At 38.0% G+C, this 20,632-nt stretch overlaps 1 protein-coding gene across 5 annotated transcripts in view; it reads left to right on the forward strand.

Moving 5' to 3' along the window:
* Window positions 1-20,632, forward strand: part of LOC146000419 (uncharacterized) — a 56,553-nt gene that overhangs the window by 29,787 nt on the left and 6,134 nt on the right. For 4 of the 5 annotated variants that reach the window (XM_083138024.1, XM_083138026.1, XM_083138022.1 and 1 more), the window contains exons 3-6: window positions 1,971-4,621; window positions 9,532-9,757; window positions 10,921-11,129; window positions 12,746-12,879. In XM_083138024.1, coding sequence (XP_082994150.1) covers window positions 1,971-4,621; window positions 9,532-9,757; window positions 10,921-11,129; window positions 12,746-12,879 — 3,220 coding nt within the window. The remainder of the gene's footprint in view (window positions 1-1,970; window positions 4,622-9,531; window positions 9,758-10,920; window positions 11,130-12,745; window positions 12,880-20,632) is intronic. The other variant, XM_083138025.1, reaches the window with a different exon arrangement.

Raw genomic sequence — 20,632 nt, forward strand, 5'->3', positions numbered from 1 at the left:
CCTTTAGCAATGTTGAAACATGCGTGAGTTCAATATTACTTAAATAAGGCGAAAATTATTCACATAATAAACGGAAGAAAAATAAATGCCAACAACGTTTTTTGGGAGAAAAATAATATATATACACATTTTTTTTAAAAAAAAATGTCAAATTTCATTGAAAAAGGCAAAAAAGGCATTATAATTAAAAATAGGCAGTGGGGTCCCAAATAAGCAAAATAGGCAAAATGAAAAGGCTTCCAAAACATTCGAAACAACATAAGAAACGTATATCCGGAAAAATTTTATCAATATATGCAGTAGATAAAAAGAGGCATTTTGCCAAACTTCCGGGCTCTAGTCATGATCATAGAAGTATATAGTAATTAGGTTAGAGAAAATGAAAAAGCACTTACTTTTTTTTTTTTAAATATTTAGGATTTTTCACCACATTTGATATTGCAAGAAATACGTACGAGCGTGTTGTACTTCCACAGTTTAGAATATGTATGTGGTATCACTTAAGGCCAGCCATGAGGATTCATACTTTGACTAGCCTTACTACGTTGTTAGGACTCTGTAAGCAGCTGAGATGGGCAATAACCAGATAAAGATATTTGCCTGCCTTGTACAGTGGTCACTGATAGTAGGAAGGCCTTCTTCTGGATACTTAGTTTGAATGGGCAAGTAAAGTTATTATTTGCAGCCATCTGAATATACACTCAAACACCAAAGTCTGTGCTGCAACAACCTTTTGAGAGCCAAAGCTTGCCAAGCTGCTTTTTGTTGGGCATTGTATGGTAAGTACCTGTGTCCCATCACCGCTGTTTTCTGTCTTTTGGAATCGGAGCCCACTACTGCTTCTTTTCAAGCAAGTCCCACCACAAATCATACTCAGAATCACTAGCACATAAGGCAAGAGCACTGACTATTTGGCTATGCAGGAGACTTAACAGTTCTTGCAAATCTATGCAAACACTGTATAACAACTATTTTTACTTCTACATATAATTCAAACCACTGAAAAAATTATATAAGCTAGGAATGGGCCGATATGAAATTTTGGCCGATACCGATCTGATATAAAATTAGAAATTGTCCTTGAAAAACCTGAAATGTTCATTGATCTCTTTAATAAATGTGTGTTTCGAGATGACTGCAGTGCAAAAGAAGTTGCATATTTAGACATGTACTTTTTTTAAAAAGTAGAGCATGGAGATTATCCATAAAAAAATTACAACAAATTGACAGAATTTTGAGCTAAATTATAAGATATTTATCAATATATCCAATCGATAATTTTACCGATACACCTATATTGGCCGATACCGATAGAGTACCAATTAATCGGTCCCATCCCTACTATAAACTTAAAAGAAACATTATATTTCATTTCAACATCCCTGCATAGAGTGGTTCTATCTTCTTATTTAGGCTAAAATTGCGAAGAATTTTACCAATCTGATGCTAATAGCCTGTAACTTAGTGTAAAATTCTATATGCACTGGTTCAAAGACTAAACCCATTGCAGTCCCCTGGTTAATTAATTAATGAGGTTAATGAACTGTTAATGTTCTTCATGGGACACTTGCAATTGGATCAGTAGAATATCAGTTATTGGTATGAGCAAATTTTGTATTGATATCACAGGTATGAGTTGGGTGTGTGGCACACCCAGCTGCTAACATGTCACAAAAAATAGTTGCTAACAGCCCTAAATCTGGCCTAACCTAACAACGTATGCATTATTAGAATTCTGCGAAAAGAATGCTTGCATGATGGTTACGAGGGTTAAGTTTGGTGCTATAACCTTTTTTGAGAAACCTATTTTCAAGAAGTGTTAGTAGTTAGATCTGCCCTGCACCAAACCCCATAGGTATTGGTCAGGTTTTCATAGTGGTCCTTCTTTAATAACAATATAAATAGGAAGGAACATAAAAATTATGTTGAAGTATGGTTTCGTTGTCTTACAATGCTGCTTATTATTTCAGGTACCTCTCACGCCTGCAGTCCCTGAGGTATCTCTTATATTCGACGAGACAAATGGAAAAAGGAAGTGGAACTTCAATAATCACTTTCAAGCACCAATCGCCTCTGCTTCACAGCAGACAGAACCTAGATGGGAGAACAACTTCCATCAGGTACAGCAAAATGTTGCATCTGACTTCTTGAAGATACGTGATATTAATACTTACAACACACCTTACTTTAAGCCTTCACCTAGAAGTGCACTACCTCCAGTTAGTGAAGATTTGGTAAGGGATTTCAGTCCTCAATTGCACACTCAGCCTCTTTCGAGGATAAGTACAAGTGAACACAACTCTCCTCATGATGGTAATGTGTTAAGAACTGCAAGTTATGCAGTGCCAATTGCTAAGAGAGTGCCATCACAATTTGTGAATAAGACTGGTGATGCATTTTTCGAACCAGTTTTCAGTAGAAGCTCTCATGGCATTAACACAAATGCTAACAACAGTGAAATTCAAATCAGGGGCAGATCTTCAAATCACAAAATCCAATCACAGCTTCCCTTGTCTTCTGAAGCCACTGTTAGCTCAGGAAGTCCAAGAAGTGGATCATGTAATAGTTTTGCACCCTACTCTACGGTCCAAAGTTCAAATAAAACCAACAGCATACAGGGTAAAAGTTTGCCTTGTGCAGGTAGCAATCGGCCATCATCAAAGACAGGAACTGCTAAACAATCCAAGAATGTTAGTAGGGCTTCAACAAAGCCGAAAGAAATACCACCAAGCACTGGCAGTTCTTATCAAATACCCAGTTCTACAATAAGTAATGGAAAGACATTACAGCCAAAAATAAATATTCAACCTTCACTGTCACGGGCGATTGGTAAATCTTCAACAAACAAGGGTCTGCCTAAAAATTTGAATCCTCCATCGTCATATTTTTGCACCACTAGTGATACCAGTAATGCCCCTAATAAATTGAGTGATTGCAATAAATCAGGTACCAGAATGTCAAAACCCCTTTCTGTGAGTGCTCGGAGCTCCAATTTCCCAGAGAAGAATAAACCTTCAAACATTTATTCTGGCATCCCGGCTGACATCTGTAACATGCCCATCAATAAACCAAGAGTTGCATATCCACAGTTGATAAGCCACGGGGCTGAATCACAGGCTGTTACAGGCGAGCAGTTGTCTGCCAATATTAAAACACTTTCTGGGTCAAATGGTGGGCATTTTTTCCAAGCAACAAATGCTTTTTGTGCCTCTCAGTCGGATACTAAATTGCCCAAGGGAGGTGGAATTTTACGGCGTTCGGGACAGATTTCGCCATCTGCTTTTGAAAGGGCCCAACGGTTTGTGGAACAGGACTTGCAGCAAGATTTCAATTTCCCATTACAACGGCCAAAAAATGTTTCATTTTTACCTCCCGATGAGCCGAGAAAGCCTATTTATACACCAACGCCAGTGTTGGCAAGTGATATGAATACCGCTGCAGCAGGCATCCAAAATAAAGAAAATAGTCCTCCTGTGTGCAATAAGGTTTACAATACCAGTGATGTGTGTTCCAACATGCAGAGCCCAGAATTCGTATCTGCTCCTTCCCAAGTGCCATATGCTATTAACAGTTCACCAACTTACAAAGTAACAAATCAGAATTATCCCGAACATTTTGAACTTGTTACCAGTGTGAGTGAGCATGCCCAAGGACAAGCCACAATACATCAAGGTGCAGTACCAAATCCTTGTTTAGTGCCTAGCAGTGAAGTAGCAACACCAACTCCTGCTAAGCTTGCTACTGAGGAAAAGGGCACATGTGTCCCTGTGGAAAAATGTAGCACAGTGACAGAAAAGGACAATACCACCGAGCTGTACAAAATAATTCAAGCTCAGAATGATCAGTTGAAAGTGCTGCAAGAACAGGTTCAAAAACTGCTTCTCAACCAATCGCAACAGCAGAATTCTTGTGTAGCAGTGAACGATAGCGGTGCAGTGGAACAAGGTACACAGACCAACGACAGTGTACTTGATTATGTCGCAACCGAGGAGAAGATCACCATAGGAATTATGACGAGCTTTCTGTGGCCACCTCAGAAATCCAACAGTGAAGTGCAAACATCTATGGCTCTCGTTCAGAAAACCCAGAGATCCACAGGATGGAACAAAACGTTTGAGGATGATCACCCAAGATGTTGCGGCAATAGAATTCTGCAAGCTTCAAAACCCAAGCCAAAGCGAAAACCGATACATCAGCATGTCCCATGCACAAACTGCTGCCCTGTGAAACCTGCCCCCACCGTTTGTCACAATTGTTGTGGTCAAAAGAGGCAGAGTTCTGCTGAAGTAATCAGACGGCAGCAAACTGTACAAAGCAAGAGAAACAAGCCTGTGTTAAGTGTAAAGAGACCAGTTGCTAATTCGCCGAAGAAGTGTCGATGTATGGAATGCAAAAGACATGCCCGCCAACAAGATACACGTACCTTGGCCTCTTCAGGAAGCACAACAGAGGAGTGTAGCAGCGAAGAGAAAGCAAGTGACAGTAATGATGTTGATAATGATCAGAATGAGGTGACCTTCACTTTGTGCGACTTTAACCTCCCAACCATTCCGGATGAACCAGGCAGCCCAACGACATCTGTGCATATAGACATGCAGGATTATGAAGATTCTGATGAAAGGTAAGATTTTTTGGATTTTTTTGCTTCTGTAACATGCCCATTTATAGCATGAAATTACAAAAAAAGTCAATATGCTGACCAAGGCAGAAATTTATTATATTATAAAACATAAACTAAACGTAACGTTTCAACCTTCTAGCAAGGTCTTTTTCAGACTCTGCACCAAGTACAAATGTAACAAGGTACAAAACAGGAGGATATATATATACACAAACATTACTCCCCTCCAGACTATTAGAAAGTTGTTCTGGAACATTCTAGCAGGTGGCTTTCCCTTGTCAACTGTACTTTCACCTAAAAGGCTAAACATATTTTCTTCCATCGAGAATGTGGCTCTTTTTCCTTCATTCTTCTTCCTTCTTCTCTCCTCTTTCTCTCTTGTCCTTTCCACTCTTTCTAAGACCTGCTTCCATTCTTTGTTTATCTTCAGTCCCCCATTCCAGTTCATTGTGTCTTCTTCACCTTTCTTCTCTATTTCCTTGGCCTCCTTCCATTTTCTCACTAGTATTCTCTTCTCCCTTCCTATCTGCTTAGACTCATCCCACTCTATGTCATGTCTTGTTTCTCTCGTGTGTTTAAATATATTTTCTGTCGTACATCATCCCTATGTTGTTTCAACCTGTCTTTCAGCCTCTTTTTCATTTCTCCTATGTACACACTCTGACATTCTTTACATTTCACTTCGTAGATAATCCCTTCCTCTTCCTCTTATCTGTTTTCCTTTTTCTTGTTTGCATTCTTTGCTATTCTTAAGCTGCTTCTCCCTCCCTTCCTGTAAGTTTTACTTTGCATATCTTTTTTGTGGTCTTCCCCATACTCCTTATTCCTAACCTTCTCTCTTTTTCTTTCTCTTCCATCTTTTTTGTGGTCTTCCCCATACTCCTTATTCCTAACCTTCTCTCTTTTTCTTTCTCTTCCAATTCTCCCCTGCCACTTTTCTTCTTCTGTTTATGTCCAGTCTATCCTCCTTCTCATAGCCATTCTTTTCCAGCTGTTTCCATAGGCTATTTATTTTGCCTTCTTTTTCACATTCTTTCCTGCATATTTTCTTGATTCTGTCCTCCATATTCTTTATAAAATTTCTTTTTGTCACCTCACTTACATCACTTCTTTTGTGGCAGAATAATCCTGCTGCAGAGTCTGAAGAAAACCTTGCTAGAAGGTTGAAACATTACGTTTAGTTTATGTTTTATAATAAAATAAATTTCTGCCTTGAGTTTTTCATATCATGGAAACAAGGCTTAATGGTGTTATAATGAAATTACACTATTTTGTATTGTCTAAGTAAGATTTCAGACCGAAGCAACATGTGTTGTTTGGAATCGAACCCTCAGTAATCAGTGCAATCTTTTGATCTGAAGAGACACGACAAGCTTCCGTGTCGCTCGAACGGGCAGTTTTCTCAATATTGTGCATCGTGTCGCCCCAGTCCATTGTTCATACAGACTGAAGAGGCTCATGTCGTTTGTTGCTTGTCACTTCAGTGTGAAATCTTCCTAAGTGTAGCCTAGCAGCAAGCCCCACTAATGGGCATTTAAACATATTCTAGGTCGAAATTTTGTTTTTGATGCATAAATCATGATATACATGTGTTTTCTACACAAATCAAATTTTCTACATGTCTGTAAGCATATACTGAAAAGGTTTTCAGATTGCTAGTTGCATTTTTTTTTGTGCACACTGATTTCTTTCCATTCTGCTCCTATATGCGGACATGAGTAGGTTAGGCAGGTCTATTTTCAGATCTTGGAATGAGATTTATTATTTTTTTGAAACCTGAATCTGGTAACATTGTAATGTTTTTCATTCTTCCTTCTTCTGTCATTCATTGTTAGAGCTGCTGCTGTAAACAATTCATGAACAGTGATACCCCAAAGTTCTAAATTATAACTCATTATACTCCCCCATTGAAATAAACTTTCAAATACCGTGGATTTTTTTTTTATTATTTTAATGGAAGAAGATATTTCTTTGTCTATTTCTGGTGGTTTCCAAGTAAATAAACAAAATCAAACAGAGAATTTAAATTCCTGAATACATTGCAAATTTAGTTCAGCATTACCATTCACAAGTTAAACTAAGCAGTTTAAATCATAGGCATGTGCACGGGGAGGCAGTTGCCCCTCTTAATACTCTCACTTAATAAATTTAGTGTAGAGAAATCTTATTACCATTATTAAGCAATATTATTATCTTTAAAAAATAAAGTATTTTCAAGCTGACGAATGTTCCAAGCAACTATAGTAGGTTCATTTTCTATGTAATTAGTAGGTGCTGGATTGTTATGTAATATCAAAGTACAAAATATGTAACATTAATTGATAAAAATATGTAGTATCAAAGAATATGTAATATTAATAATAATCGAGTATCCAAGCCATTTAAAAAATTCTGTTGGTATTTATTTTATTTGAATATATTCAACATAATTTTAAGGACATGAGTTGTTCAAATTAAAATTTGTATCAAATTTGTAAACTCAAAAAAGCACAGCAACGTGCACATATTTAAGAAATTTCCCACTGCATTGAGGAAAAGAGAGCTCTTTGTAACTTTCAAAACAAATTGTAAAAAAATCATGTACAGAAAGAACAATCAAATGAAAATACATAGCTACTGTTGTACTTTTTGTACAAGGGAACATGTTGCGTAACTCACTACGTACAGGAAAGTAGCTTCCTTATCCACCGATGCCAAGTTTTTAGGTGCTTTGCTTAAACCTAAAAGTGAAACGAAAATATGTAACCAGAAAGGGGGTGGGGGGACTCCAGCAGCATCTTTCGATAAATAACAGTTCCCGTATTTTTTTATTTTTTTTTTTTTGGGTCCAGCCTGTCTTGGCAGTCCATTTTTGGTAACCGTAAGCACTATGCATCTCATTGATTGGAAAATATTATATAACATGAGCTACAAATCATGTTTCAGAGATCGAAAATATAGGAAAAAAGATTGAGATAGGAAAGAAATACCGAAATATAATGTTTTATGTAAAGTAAATTAGCAAATATGTAAAATATGTAACATAAAACTTAGACAAAATCATGTCAGTTACATAATTCGTTGACATTTTCCTGTTCAAGGTATGTATCCAGAAAGAAATAGAATATGTAATTACATACAAAAACGGGCTCTAGTAATTAGACTATTTCATTTCGTTCTTCAGCAAATTACTTGTTATTAAGACTCAACCATTTGATTCATTAGCCTAGTTGTCTTACATCTATGTGGTCGCAGAGTAAATTGGTCACACATTGGAAATGAATAAATTGTGTGTAGTGGTTTTGAATCTTCTGTACAAAATAAAGGGGGGAGGGCAGAGAACTTTTGTGCCACAGAAGCTGGAATTCTTCTAATAGAGTGATTTTCGGTAGGTCCAGACAGACATTATATATGCCCCTGTTTATCTCCGACTGAACTTTCATCGAGACCTTTGTTCCCCTTTATCAGAGGGTCTGCGCACGCCTATGGTTAAAATAGAATTAGATATAATTAAATAGCTTTTGAAAATAATCGTAAGTACACAAGTATCATTATTTTTTTATCAAGAAATGAAAGCATTTGTGAAAATAAAAATTAAGACATTTTAACATCCTAACTGTAATCAGAAAAAAAATAGCCAACTGAATCAGCTGCAGTAGTTCAGTCAGTAGTTAGGGTGTCTGACTACCATGCGAGAGACCCAGGTTCGATCCCTGGCGGGAGAGAACCTGGACTTCTTCAATCTGTTCAAGCGGCTCTGGCACCCACCCACCATCGTATAAAGTGAGTACCTGTATGAAACACTGCGGGGTAAAGGTGGCCAGGGGCGTGGTGCTGATCACATCACCCCCAACTCGGCTGAGATCAAGAAAGTGTGGGGCTCTAACAAAAGAACCCCTATACGTCTGCATGGCATGGTGCAAAGCACAGGGGAGCACTTTACCTTTTTTAACTGATGTCTGGTAGCCTCAGGCAGGTCAGTTTGATGCCCGTAGTAGAGTTGCAAAATAAGCCAGTTGTTTCTTTTTTCGATAAAGAGCCATTTTTTTTTCCATATTGGTTACAATTCCATTTTAAAATTAGATCCAGATCGGATTAGCTGAGCATAAAGCGGACTTCTGATAAAAAAAAAATGAGGGGTCAATATTGATGCCTCAGTCTTAGGGCTACTGTGCACTAGATAGACAGGACATGTGGTAAAATACATCACAACTTGTATATATGTATTCATGATACAGTTGAAAGCCATTATACAAATAATTTATGCTGAATACATATGTAAATGTTTTTGATACCAGACTTTCAATGGAATTTCCTGAACGTGAGGAGACTAATACATTTAATATATTTTAAGGGCTGGGTAGATACAGTTGCTAATATTTGATTTCAATTATATATTAAAATTTATAAATTCTTTGAACTACTCTTAATTGTTCCAGTTTATAAATATTGGGACCGGTATCGGTGGAAATTGGTAGAATATCAGGCCAAAGTGGTATCAGCTCAGTTCTATATAATTTTCAATTTTTAAAATAGTTCAAGAAAGAACAGTGTCATTGACGGCACATATGATGTGTGTTGTAGTTGTGTGCGGAACTTTGAGGAGAGGCTCTGGGTGTGTGTACAGCAACAATGACGTCATTTTTCCAACATCATCTTCCATACTTAAATCATCACTGAATACCTATCCTAACTGTTTTTCTTACCGATGGTTTTGGTGTTAATAAAATGTTTGTATCTTGAAAATCAATGACATTACACTTATTCCAAAAAACATGTGTTCTTTTTGCACCACCTTGTACCTTGGAGTTGGTGTTATTTAGAAGTTTGTTGTTTAGAATGTAAATTATGTGTATTGTACTTGTAAAAATGGAAGAAAAGTAGTTAAATTTTCTGTAATCACGTTTTGATAAGATTTTTTACATTTCTAGTAGCAGCGTAGGGTCTTCTTCACCCAGAGACAGCCCAATTCTTGGAGACAGTGCGAGCAATTGCAATCACGATGATTCTTCTGGCAATGGGAGACAGAGAAGATGGAATAAAGTGAACCACCGCAACCAATGCCTTCCTGCTGAACGTGGAAGGGAACCAGATGATGAAGTTATGGATGAGACCAAGATAAAGGAGCAAGGGTGGACATTTTACAATAATATTCTGGTGAGTCACCTTGTTAACCTTGACCAGAAACGTTAAATGCAAAATGCAGGAAAATCAAGAAGTGGGGTTTCACTGTAATAACAATTTTAAGAAATATGATAAACAGTTACTTTTAATTTTAAAAAAAAGTTAGTGTCTTGCATAAACAATAACATCTGCAAGCTAACTGAAAATAACAAGAAGCGCAAAGTAGCATGAGTATTCCAACTTCCAGTATTTCTTTGTTTGTACTCTTACCTTGCATCCCCTTCATGCGAAAAATGGACAAAGTGCGTTTTCTGTAGCAAGCCTTCATGGCAGTGGCCAGGATAACATGCAACAAGGCTAGAGGTCTCAGGTGCGAACCTTGGTTAGACATGAGTGTATCTTTGTCCCATTATCAGTTCATTTTCATCAACACCATTAACCCAAGATGTAAAACAGCAATGTAAAATAATTAGAGCTGCATGTTTATTGTGAATAAACGATTAAGATTTCAGTACAAAAACTGAGCACATTTCTGGATCAAAAGCAGTATGTTAATATGGTGAGTATAACCCTAAATTCGATTTAAAAACTACACTTATAAAAAAGAGGATTTCCCTTCTAATAGAACATTTATGTAGTTATCAGAGTATGTATTAAGTTTTTTCCTGTGTAAAAGAGTGCAATTTTGCTTCTCAAGTATTTTCCATGATTTGCATAACTCATAGAATAATTCAGACTTCAGATAGTATCATGTTGGTGAATAAACTCGAATTTTCATGTTTTAGAGTTTATTTCGTATTTTGCAGTTCATTTTGCATCATTTTGTGACAAAACATGATAGGATAACGAACCTCACACCTTTCAAAAATATGAAAAATAAATATTACAGTGTGTTATTTCACACTTTGTGTTTCCGTTAAAAACTAAATATGCATTCCTCTAAAAATAAACAAAGTAGAAATGGAAATGCATGCTTGATTTTTGTTATTTAGCATCGCTTTTTTTTGCCACTTTTGGCTAATTGTAATGATGTGATGAAATTGAGGAATGGGCACTCACAAAGAACACCCATGCCCAGGCTTAAATTCAAACCTGGCATCCCTAGCATGCTGTGCTAACCACTCTGCCATGATGTTTTCTGCACAACAATGCATTTCAACCTCATTCATGGTTACAATCTCCCTCATCTTTTCCAGGGTCGGATGAACAAGTTTCTCCAAACATCTGTAGACTCACCATCGAAAGATGAAAGAGCAACAAGAACTTCTAGAAGACAGGATGTCCAGGAAACTATCCGTGATCCTGTGGAAGCAGCAAGAATAGCCACCTTAGAGCATTTCAGGAAGATTGGCATAAACTTTGACTATGACAGAAGTAATCTACTGCAGCAGACATTTGCCAGAAGGTAAAAACTGTATTTGCAATCGAACTTTACCTTAAGGCAGAGATCCCCTTCCTTCTTTCTTCTCTCTCTCTCTCTCTCTCTCTCTATCTCTATCTATCTCTATCTATCTGATATCTATATATCTATCTAATATTACTGATACACAGATCTGCCTATACATAGAGTAACAATTAGTTTGCTTTTGCTGAATGTAGTCATGCAGGCATCAAGGGGAACAAAGGAACTGATGCTACCGCCAAGTCTGCTGATGCATATGGCGATCTTCTCATTCTCTGTCTCGCAAAGAAAAAGTCCACTTAACTGCTTCAAATCTGGCACAGCCATCTCACACATTGCTATTTTCTGCAAGCGCTTGACCCTCTGTGCCGTACCTGTAACGTTGTATTATACCGCGTTTGTTACAACCTGTCCTGCTTCCCGTGCTTGCTGATTGCTGGCTTTTCTAGCAGAAACCACGTGCCATTGCCGCTGCAGACCGCGTGGACCCCGTGCTGGGGGAAAGCCGAAGCCAGGCTGTGAATAAAATACACAGACATGCACAAATATGCACAATTCCCCTTCCTGAATGTTTCAGGTAAGATGACACTAAACACAAAAAGGACCCAATCAAATATCACCAGAATAAATTCCATCCTAGATATTTTAAAACGCACACTAATCAGCACCATGCTTACAAAACAAGCTTCTTCAACAAGACACAAACAAAACACGTGAGTTCGACCGCAACGTGGCAACAGCGTCTATGTAACCGCCTTTCTTCTGCCTTCCATTCGTTCCTCGCTGCTCAGCAGACGATTTTTTCCTCGTTTCTCATTGGCACCGAAACTGTCTAGCGATCGCTAGCGTGAGAAACTGGACAGGTTCTAACAAACGTGGTATATGTTTTTCGGCACATTCTTCTCGCATGTGCTGATTTTAATTTCCTCAAGAAGAGCAGGCCTTTTACACTGTTTCTGAGGAAGTTGTTAGATTATCCTTGACTATTAAATTTTGTGTTTGTTCTGTGGAAGTCCCTTTACAACTTCCATTTTTAACCTTTCTCAAAGGTCTCTTTACACCCACCTTTTATTTTTTTTATTTTAAGGTAAGAGTTTTTTTAGATAAGGGGATTTCCCCCGTGTACTTAGAAGGGTTCAAAATGGCCGCAAAGGCTGAAGCACCCAAAAATGTTACCACAATCAATCAGCTACTCCATCTCATCTCTAATAATGATAAGGTGGTGATGTTATGGCTATGAGGGGAAATGGAGGCTATTGTAAAAAAAATAAACAATACTGCACTGTGTATTGAGCACTCTGGAAAAAAATTGAAGATTCTGGAAAACTCAGAGATTTCAAGTTCACATGGGAACCCTGAGTAGCGTAATCTGGTCATGGAAAACCGACGACAATGACTGGTGGTGGTTCATCATGCGGACGACACATCACCCTGTAACTGATTGGATGATCTCCCACCTCTGCCGGCAGTCTGTAGGTTAGCCATTGTATCTTACAGGTTCTTTTATTATTGTCTTTAGTTTGGTGTATACGTATTTTATTTCTGAATTAATGTTCGAAAAAATATAGTTTGAAACCCAACCATTGATATGTCCTGTTTTATTCCATTTCATTCTGCAGAAGGCAGTATGATCCCATGTTTGAGTACAAGAGAGAGAGAATGCCTTTGGAAAATGACAGGAAGATAAATGAGTTAGCTTTGAAGTATCTGAGGGATGAGCAACTGAGTGAACTGGCCACACTAGTAGCAGCAGGTAAGATTCCTTTTCTTTCCCATAATTAGTATTGCTGCATGCACAATACAACAGTGAGCCCTGTGTGTTGGGTATCTTTTCATTTCTACAATTCAAGACAATCACAAGTGTAGGCGATTATAAAAAAATTCTGTTCTACCAATGAGCACTTACTGGCACCGGCATAAAATTTTCAACCCTAAGTAAGTGGAGTGTGGCCGATGCAGTCAAGTTCTTGCCATGTATTCCTGCCCCTGCATTGCCAAAATGTGCAGATCCGGCCTACATGGCATGCTTGTTACCACAGCATGCTTAGATGCAAGGTGTCCTGGGTTCAAATCTGAGCCTCAGTATGAGTGTTCTTTGTAAGTTTCCCTTCATGATATCATCACTGATCATCATCATCTCGATTAGCCAAAAGTGGCAGAAAGGAAGGTAAAATAAACCAAATCATCATCATCACAAAATGTGCAGCATTCTTGAACACATTGTCGACACCAGTATTCAGTGCCAAGTGTGTGTATGATCATGAAGGAAAGAACTGTATACAGTAGTATACTGCATGGGACCACTTTTGTTCAATCATACTCGTTCGAGTCTCCCACGCTCGACTGTATAGAATCAAATATAATTTCAATTTGACAATAATCATGGAAATATATGTGTAAAAATCCACCCTGTTAGTTTCAGCCCATAATCATCTATTCATTTTCATATATCGCTATGTATTGATAAGATAGACTAAACTACATTTTAACATGGAGATGATGACTATGTTCACTTAAGTTTCAATTTCACTGTGTCTTTCACTTCACGGTCCATATTTGAGGGTCCACTACCACCAACAAATTACAGTTATACGTGAACTACTGATTGTTTTGTCTGTTCGAGCATTATTCACTCGAGTGAAGAAGCTCTTAAATCCATACACTATCTGGTATCATCCGTGCAAACTATTTGATGCTCGAGCAAGAAGCTGTCAATACAACACACTAGTATACAGTGAAAACAGACAATATTTAACTTTGAATTTGTTGCCAAAGATGCAAGGGAGAGGAATTATAAATATAGCGGCACTTAGGCACAAGTGAAGGGGGAACATTTTCATGTCTGGTGATGCCCAATATGGGTAAAAAAAATTACTGTCTAGTTCGCAAGTTGGCCGCAGTCTTTTTCTTGGTACAATTGTACTGATTTCTTCTGAAGATTTTCGACATGGAATGATGTCATGAGAACAATAATCAAATGTTTCACATTTACTTTTGATTGCTCATTCATCAAAAGTTCCAGCTTTGAGGCCTCGTGTGGGCATCATTATTCATTTTCATTGCCACAAGTCACCTAAAGAGGCAGAAATGCCACATAATATAACAAAAATACACTTTGTCCATTGAGAATGCAAATGTTCTATCTCCAAATTGTATACAAATCAAGATATTTTGGCTATGGTCTATTTAGGATGTAATTGTTTCATCTCTGCAATTGCCTGATGCCTACATACAACCAATATTGTTATATTTAGTGTCTTTTTGGTCCATGTGCAGAATTTGGAAACAGCCACGAGAGAGAAAACTTCAACAGCCAATGAAACCTTACGACAATTTCCTCAACCAACTACAAGAACCATCCGAGTATGCCACTTGCCTTGTAACCTCAGTCATTTCTGGGAGCTGCTTAACAATAGCATTCGTCTTCGGTTCTTACTTTTGTTGTTAACGGACAAAAATTTGGAATAGTAGTGGAATTAAAGTAGTTGATTGATTTTCCAAAATATGAATTATTTATTTTACTTTGCTACCAAATGACAAATTTATAATGAAGTTGTTTCATCTCCATCTCGTTTCCAGGATGCAATGTTATATCTGTTACATAGAACACTGGCACTCTCAAATCATAGCTGGTGTTGTGTGCAATTGTTCTGTCTGAAATTTCAATAATTTATTACAGCATAAATACCTAACCAAACAACTACTTATTTTTAGAGAGGCTTCAATATATCAGCCTCTGCAATGGCACAAACTTTCAGCACAATGATGTCAAAGGTCCAATAAATATAACATGTCAAACTTTATAGGGTTCTCCTGAAAAAATGAAAAATTGGACATGGAACATTTACATTCTCAGTGGAGGACTTGTGTATCTCCATCCCCTATATTATCAGTCTCATGATATCTCTGTGTAGCAGAGTAAGTCAAGTGTAAGTAAAAATTGTCCCCTGTGCGTTGCAGAAGCACAGGATTTGTGAATGTGGGTGTGACCAGCCTGATGCATTGGTATCAGCTGGACTTTCCACAGATGCTGATTGATAATTGTCCGAAGTCCAAGTGTCTTGTAGAGTCTAAATATCCTTGAAATTTTGCATAATTTTTATTATTTTGGCAAGAGCATAGTGAGGAGAAATGGATTTTGTGATTGAATGTTTATCTCATGTGAAAATTTTAAAACAAAATTCTGGTTAGATTGATATGATATAGCTGCAGTGGAAAATTTATATATTAAAATTTTTTCTCAGAACTACTTTGAATTGTTGCAATTTCAAGTAGCTGTATCATTAGTAAGAGTATTGGTGTGGTATCAACTATCGTTGGCTACATAACTGGCTTGATGTGGATGTAGTACTGCTTCCTTTCACTACTAGGAATGAATTTCTTAGTTGACACACACATCAGCTGGAAGCCGGCCCCGTGGCGGAGTGGTTAACATATCGTGCTACAATGCTAGGGGTCCCGGGTTCGATTCCCAGCCTGGGCTGGATGTTTGTGAGTATCCATTCATCAATTTCATCATGTCATCACTCATCTCCATCTTCGCAAATTAGCCAAAAGTGGCACAAAAAATAAAATAAAGCAAATCAAATCAAAACATCAGCTGCAAGCACCATTGTTTGCATTAATTTTCCATCACTGTTCCAGGGCCACCAAATTGTCAGTAGTGACGGAAGCTGTGGTGAGGCAGTGCAGAGTTGGTTAGGGTGCTGGCACAAAATGTCAGGGTGTATGGTCATAAACCTGCATGATATTTCAAGTACGGGCACCATCTTGGATTTTGAGATTTGTAATCCCTTTTTGATGCCACCACTTCAAATAGATAAACAATGGATATTTATTTATGTGTAATTTATTAATACTTCAGGCAAAGTTAATTTTGTGTGTGCTTTCGAAATACACTAAAAACTATTACAGTGTGTCCAACTGCAAATGTTTGCGAAAAAAAGGATATCGGAAAAATACTGGTGATTCACCTCCACCCCCTCCCCAGACGGGGTATAGCAGCAGAGCTCCATTGGGGCTTTGGAGTCAATTGAAGATATTGTATGCAGTGGAACCCTGAATTTACATTTTCCTCATTTTACATTTTCCTGCATTTTAAGTTTTTTCAACTTGATTCCCTTGGAAACGTAAAATCGAGGCTTCACTGTATATTTAGTTGCCACAATATAATGTATTAAACATGAACTGCACATTAAAAAAATACACAGAATATGAAAAACTTAAAATTAATATTGTTTGTAGTTAAAATGTGTACTACACATAAATGTTACATCATGTAGAATTCTTTGTGTATGAAATTCAATATTGATTGTAGACAGAAAAATCATTTCTGTTACATTGGATTTTCAGAAAAATGAGTTTCAGATAAACATGTTTGTAATCCTAATTTGACAATTATACATCTATTTTGGTAAAACAATGAGATTTATAGTTAGAATGTTATCAAATGCTCACAAGTTGCATCAGTTTATCATTTCAAATGGAAACAGATTGACAAGTACAGTCATGGAAAAAAGTTCTTCCCCATAAGGCTTTAATAGGAGCAAGTAATGCAGGAGGGTAGGCAACACATATTGCACCCTTCGATTATCGGGTGATTTTGCCTGTCTTATCACCGAGAAATGTGTTCCACGCGAAGGTCAACATGACAGGAAAGCAAAGAGGGTCACGTGACTATTGGTTACGTGGAGTGTTGTGCTTCTCCACGTCCCCAGTTCTTGATCCACATTGCAGAAAAAGTAGAGCTGCATGCAATATATGAAAATAGGTTGTTTTCAACTACACTCTTAATTATGATTTTCCCAATTGTAAATCTATCAGACGTGTCTCCTGATTTAGTCGGGACAGTCTTTTACTTTGAATTCCTATTTGTCATAGGCGTAACTTGACGGGAGCAGAAAGGGCATTTGTAACCCCCCCCCCAAAAAAAAAATCAGGTTTCTTAAAGCTGCTAAAACAGGAATTAAATACTATGATTTGACGCATCCAAAAAAAGTATTATATTGAAAGATTTTTCCCAAATACGTAGATAGCAATTTAATACTTTTAAAGTGTCTCAGATTTGTTTATTGTCACAACTTAGTGTGGCACAGGTCTACTACAAAAGTGGAATTTCGTAACAGAAATATGAACCCACTCCTTTTATTTCGTAGCCGATTTCATCTTGAAACTGAAATTAAGAATATTAGTTAATAATGTCATTGGTAAACAATAAAAAAATGTGTTAGACCCAATTCTTTAATACCTTATCATAATCTTTATCGCAAGTTGAAATTTTGTTGTAAGTCCACTGTATGCAAAAAAAAAAAAAAAAAAAGGTAAAGTTCTCACCTGTGCTTGGCGCTACGCCATGAAGGCGTATAGGGGGTGTGGGGGTAACGCCCCACACTTTCTTGATTCGTTCGTGAGTGGGGGTGATGTGATCAGCATCACGCTGCCCCACACTTTCTTGATTCGTTCGTGAGTGGGGGTGATGTGATCAGCATCACGCCCCTGACTGCCTTTACCTCCAGGGTTTCCCCCAGGTACCCATGTCATTCGACGCTGGGTGGGCGCTGGGGACGCTTCCAACGTTAGAAAAGTTCCCGGGCTTGAACCGGCCGGGAATCGAACCCGGGACCTATAGCATGGTAGTCAGATGCGTTACCGACTGAGTCACCGGCACAGATAGACTAATCTGAAGTGCATACAGTTTAAAGTGGGATCCGAACCACTATGTGCGACACCTGGTATCGTACCCCAGACCCCTTGATTACAAGGCCTTACCACTACGCCATCAGTGAGGCGCACACAATCTTTGTATTTTGACCTTTTTAAACCTATATGTATCATATAAGAGGTTGTTTAACGTTGCTATGCCTCTATGGATTATATTTAGCCAGTATTCGAGCACATAGCGTCAGGTTTCATAGAATATAAGCTTCTCTTCCATGTTTATGGTTTCCTGTCTGCAGTAGAAAAACTGGCAGGTTCCCATAGCTTTTCTTTCAATAGTCTTCCAATGGTTGCATATCATATCACTCAAATTTGATTCATTCGTTTCGAACACAATCCCCGATGGCGCAGTGGGATCGTGGGTGCCTTGTAATTAAGGGATCCCGGGTTCGATACCTGGTGGAGGAACATAGTGGTTCAGATCCCCCTTTAAATTATAGGTCCATTCACGATTAGCCTAACAGGACATAAAGTGGACTTAAGACACCAAATCAAGCAACTAACACAATCCCGTTATTGTCCAGATTATCGAATCCAGAACCTTCGTCGCGAATAACATAAGCAGGAAGACAATGTGAAATAACCGAACAGAAACAGAACCTAAAACCTACATCGGATAGATTGGATTAAGTCGACGATACAGCATGGGTTCTGAAATGAAAAAGAATACGAAAGTTGAAGGACCTCTATACGCACCCACTTTTCCTCCACTCAATGGGGAAGATATCCTTCTAGCTGAGAAGCCTTTACGTAGGAGTGCCCTGAGGAAACTTCAAGGCCACGACGATAAAGTGCAATGACGGGACCAAAACATACGGCAGATAGCTGTGTTCCTCCTTATTTCGTACGCCATTGATAACTGGAACACGTGACCTCGTCTTTGGTAGAGCAGAAGCCTGCTTGCTTGCCACCACCCTTTAGTTCAGTGACCTTCGCCCGTAGTCAGCAAGAGTGAATGACTCACCATATACTTGTCTGTGAGGCTACACAAGAATAGATATTTCGTTAGTGGCTGTAAGTATTGTTTCATCTGCAGTTATATCAGTTACCATTTCAATAGTTTCCTTCCTAATGGTTACTTTAGTGATAAACATGTAAATTAGTTCTCGAGAGTGAACGTTTTATCTATTTGAACGGGGGATTTTTATACAGCCTGCATGTATTATTTTTTCCTGAAACAAGAAGAAATTCGAAGATGCAAAAAGAGTTGTATAAGAGTAGTTAACAAAAGGAAAAAAGAAGAAGAAATCGAAAATGTAAATGCTGAAATAAATTATGGTAGAGATCGAGTGAATAACATTTTGTCATGGGGCCTCCTCGATGGCGTAGTGATAACGTCGTCGCCTTGTAATCAGTGGATCCCGGGTTTGATACACTGTGGATGCACATAGTGGTTAGTATCCCACTTTAAACTGAAGGTCGAGTCCAGATTAGCATATCTGTGCACCAAACCAAAACTAAGAAAGAAATTGTCACAGTGTAAGAAAATTTCATGTTCAACCACATACGAAACACAAGGGAATAATATATTGCAGTTTGGAGTTCACATCTGTAGCATCTAACCAGCACAATTATGAATCGCAACATATCGTATCAGATCCATTTTTATTATACATGTATGATAATATAAGAGAAGTAGAGGAAAGAGAAAACCAAGCGAAACACGGACGCCTTCTCCAGAATTTCAAATCTCGTTACATAAGGTTCTGGGTTGGAGTCCCGAACAGGCATGACTTTCTTGTTCTTGCCCTTTTATCTGCTTCATTTCATCATAATTCATCGTTATGGTTTACCTGCAGGGGAAGAATACTGGCAATAATTGCCAATACAAAGCCAGAACAACTCGATTACGGAGGTGCCAAGGAGAAACGAGACTTGACAGTTTCTCCGTCTCTCGGTTTGTCGAATTGAAAATTGCTCTCTCGGTCTCGATTAGTTAAATATAGAAATCGAAAATGTATGTGAATGAATATACATGTATTTTATATATTCCGGTTTTGTAGGAGATTTCGTGAGAGATGAAATAAGTACTCTTCCATCGTATTTATTTTTATAATTTTTATTCCCTGTTCGATGATCACGACGATAAGGACGAGTGACCATTACATGAAATTGATGACGAAATAGTCAAACACCCCCGACAAGGACGGTACTCAAACCCGGGAACTTTGGCGACGATATCGAATGTCAATCACTTAATGAGCTTGACCACCGAGCCTGCTTAATGTTGTTTCTGTCAGGTAATTCGTAATAATATCCCATATTCACTATCATTTGCTTCATAATTTATCTTATTGTTGTGATTAACCTGAATTCAAAGAATTAGTTGAAAGGCAAAAATGCAAGATTGAATGTCTCTGATGTTACTTCGTGCCGAATAATATGACGTGGTATTATGATATGAATTTATTAATCATATAATATGCCTATTCATTCCATTGATTGATCCCAATTGAGCACACAAAATATGGTATAATGTCCACTCCATGGAGGAGTGGTTAGCACAGCGCGCTACGATGCCATGGGTCCCTGGTTAGAATCTCGACTTGGGCGTGGGTGTCCTTGGTAAGTGTCCCTTCATCAATTTCATCATAGCATCACTCATCTTCATCGTCGCTATTTGCCAAAAGTGAAAGAATAGCAAATCTAAATAACAAACATCCAATCAAATCGAACATCTCTACCGATTTAATTCTATACGGTACCGAATTCCCACTTTATTACTGCATCTTAAGTCATTTTACAGCATCTCAATTGTTTTCCGATTCGAAAACATTTGGAATGTTGTT

This window comes from Lepisma saccharinum, chromosome 16, assembly GCF_977018435.1.
Source record: "Lepisma saccharinum chromosome 16, izLepSacc3.1, whole genome shotgun sequence".
Lineage (NCBI taxonomy): Eukaryota > Metazoa > Arthropoda > Insecta > Zygentoma > Lepismatidae > Lepisma > Lepisma saccharinum.